At 45.9% G+C, this 2,500-nt stretch overlaps 1 protein-coding gene across 1 annotated transcript in view; it reads left to right on the forward strand.

Moving 5' to 3' along the window:
- The window catches only part of LOC139639574 (protein phosphatase 1 regulatory subunit 14A-like), an 8,428-nt gene that overhangs the window by 1,724 nt on the left and 4,204 nt on the right, over positions 1-2,500 (forward strand). Inside the window, exons 2-3 of the mRNA XM_071513698.1 lie at positions 2,210-2,290; positions 2,417-2,449. Coding sequence (XP_071369799.1) covers positions 2,210-2,290; positions 2,417-2,449 — 114 coding nt within the window. The remainder of the gene's footprint in view (positions 1-2,209; positions 2,291-2,416; positions 2,450-2,500) is intronic.

Here is a 2,500-nt window from a genome sequence, read left to right on the forward strand (position 1 = left end):
AAAATACATAACATAGGTCTAGTCGTTTTTAGACATTTTAATGCAGAAATGTTACATATTATACCTTTAAATAAGAAAAACATTTGTTAAAATTGAAAATGTGACTTACGGTTGAAATGTCCTTTTAAAACACTGGGAATCGAACCCCGGTCGCCGACATCAAAGGCAAACTCAAACGCCCGTCCACCCCCCCGACCACAACACCTTTACTAGTCACCACGCTGTTTCAATGTGACACTACTTCCTGTTTATAGTCGTGTGTCCTTCATGGAACCGTTTCCTTCGGGGGAAAACTGACACACAACACTTTACGTTCCACCAGCACGTAATTTGCTGTTAACAAGTCGTGTTAATTTCACGTTTTTCTGTGAGATCAGGTTCTGTTTTATGTCACCTGACGTCTTTTATATCATATCCACAGTGCAATGAACTGTGGGAAATCTCTCTAGTACAGTCTGCAGGGTAGCAGACTCTCTTTACGTCTGTACAGAGCCCCAAAAATACACACAGCCAATTTTTGAGTGTTGACTGGAATCATATAAACAGTTTCAGAGAGAGACTAACACTGGAAACTTTACTGTGAGCCTGTATGGACTTGATGAATTTCAGACCCTCCTGGGCTGTAGGGAGCGTATCTATGTTCCCAGGGTCCTAAGTTCCCAGGGTCCTAAGTTCCCAAAGTCCTAAGTTCCCGAGGTCCTATGTTCCCAGACTTCTATGTTCCCAGGGTCCTATGTTCCCAAGGTCCTAAGTTCCCAAAGTCCTATGTTCCCAGGGTCCTATGTTCCAGAGGTCCTATGTTCCTGAGGTCCTATGTTCCTGAGGTCCTATGTTCCCAGGCTCCTATGTTCCCAAGGTCCTATGTTCCCAGGCTCCTATGTTCCCAGGGTCCTATGTTCCCAGGCTCCTATGTTCCCAGGGTCCTATGTTCCCAGGCTCCTATGTTCCCAGGGTCCTATGTTCCCAAGGTCCTATGCTCCCAAGGTCCTATGTTCCCAAGGTGCTATGTTCCCAGGGTCCTATGTTCCCAGGGTCCTATGTTCCCAAGGTCCTATGTTCCCAGGGTCCTATGTTCCCAAGGTGCTATGTTCCCAGGGTCCTATGTTCCCAGGGTCCTATGTTCCCAAGGTCCTATGTTCCCAGGCTCCTATGTTCCCAGGGTCCTATGTTCCCACGGTCCTATGCTCCCAAGGTCCTATGTTCCCAGGGTCCTATGTTCCCGGGGTCCTATGTTCCCAAGGTCCTAAGTTCCCAAAGTCCTATGTTCCCAGGGTCCTATGTTCCCAAGGTCCTAAGTTCCCAAAGTCCTATGTTCCCAGGGTCCTATGTTCCCAGGGTCCTATGTTCCCAGGGTCCTATGTTCCCAAGGTGCTATGTTCCCAGGGTCCTATGTTCCCAGGGTCCTATGTTCCCAAGGTCCTATGTTCCCAGGCTCCTATGTTCCCAGGGTCCTATGTTCCCAGGGTCCTATGTTCCCAAGGTGCTATGTTCCCAGGGTCCTATGTTCCCAGGGTCCTATGTTCCCAAGGTCCTAAGTTCCCAAAGTCCTATGTTCCCAAGGTCCTATGTTCCCAAGGTCCTAAGTTCCCAAAGTCCTATGTTCCCAGGGTCCTATGTGTCCTATGTTCCTCAGTTCAATATTCTGTTAACACACATTAACCTTCCTATTGTGTTCGGGTCAAATTTGACCCGTTTCAAGTTAAAATATTTCATAAATATTATCCAGTTTTTTTTATTGGAACAAGGCTTCAAAACAGCTATATAAACACAACAAAACCAATGGTTATCATTTTATTTGATTTTGTAGGTCTCTAACCTTTGGGCTTTATTGTTTGAATTTATTTCCGTTCACGTGCGACTCTGCGATCTGTGCAGCCATGTTGGGAAGAGCGAGGACATCACAACTCGGCCAATTCCTGCTGCAGCTACAATCCTGATTGACTAAATCAAATATCAAATATGGCTGCCAAACAAATATTTCCTCTCTACCTCCAGGTTCTCGATTCTAGCTAAAGCTAGCAAGCTAACAAACCAACCAATAACACTCAGGAGAATATTGATGCGTTCAAGTCCGTCCAGCGGTCCAGCTTCCTCTCTGCTCAGTCAGCACAGCTCAGATATCAGAGCTCGTTTTCCTCCTTAATTCATTCTATCAAAAAGTCTAAAGGTGATCTAATTAATAAAAGATGTTAAATGATTTGACCCGCAGGAGGAGGAGATGCCAGAGGAGGTGAACATCGACGACCTGCTGGATCTGAAGACTGACCAGGAGAGAACACAGAGACTGCAGGTACTGCCTGTCTGTCTGTCTGTCTGTCTGTCTGTCTGTCTGCCTGTCTGTCTGTCTGTCCGTCTGTCTGTTCCCACCTGTCTCACCCCTCAGAGTTTCTCATGTGGTTTCTCGTTGTGTTTACAGGAGATTCTCCACTCCTGCAACAACAACACAGAGGTGAGAGCTACATGTTAATATTCTGATATCATTAGTTATACTTATTACTTA

The sequence above is a fragment of the Centroberyx affinis genome, unplaced genomic scaffold, assembly GCF_046629955.1.
Source record: "Centroberyx affinis isolate AG114_WGS23_722 - 3 ecotype Tasmania unplaced genomic scaffold, CSIRO-AGI_Caff_v1 ptg007422l_1, whole genome shotgun sequence".
Classification (NCBI taxonomy): domain Eukaryota; kingdom Metazoa; phylum Chordata; class Actinopteri; order Beryciformes; family Berycidae; genus Centroberyx; species Centroberyx affinis.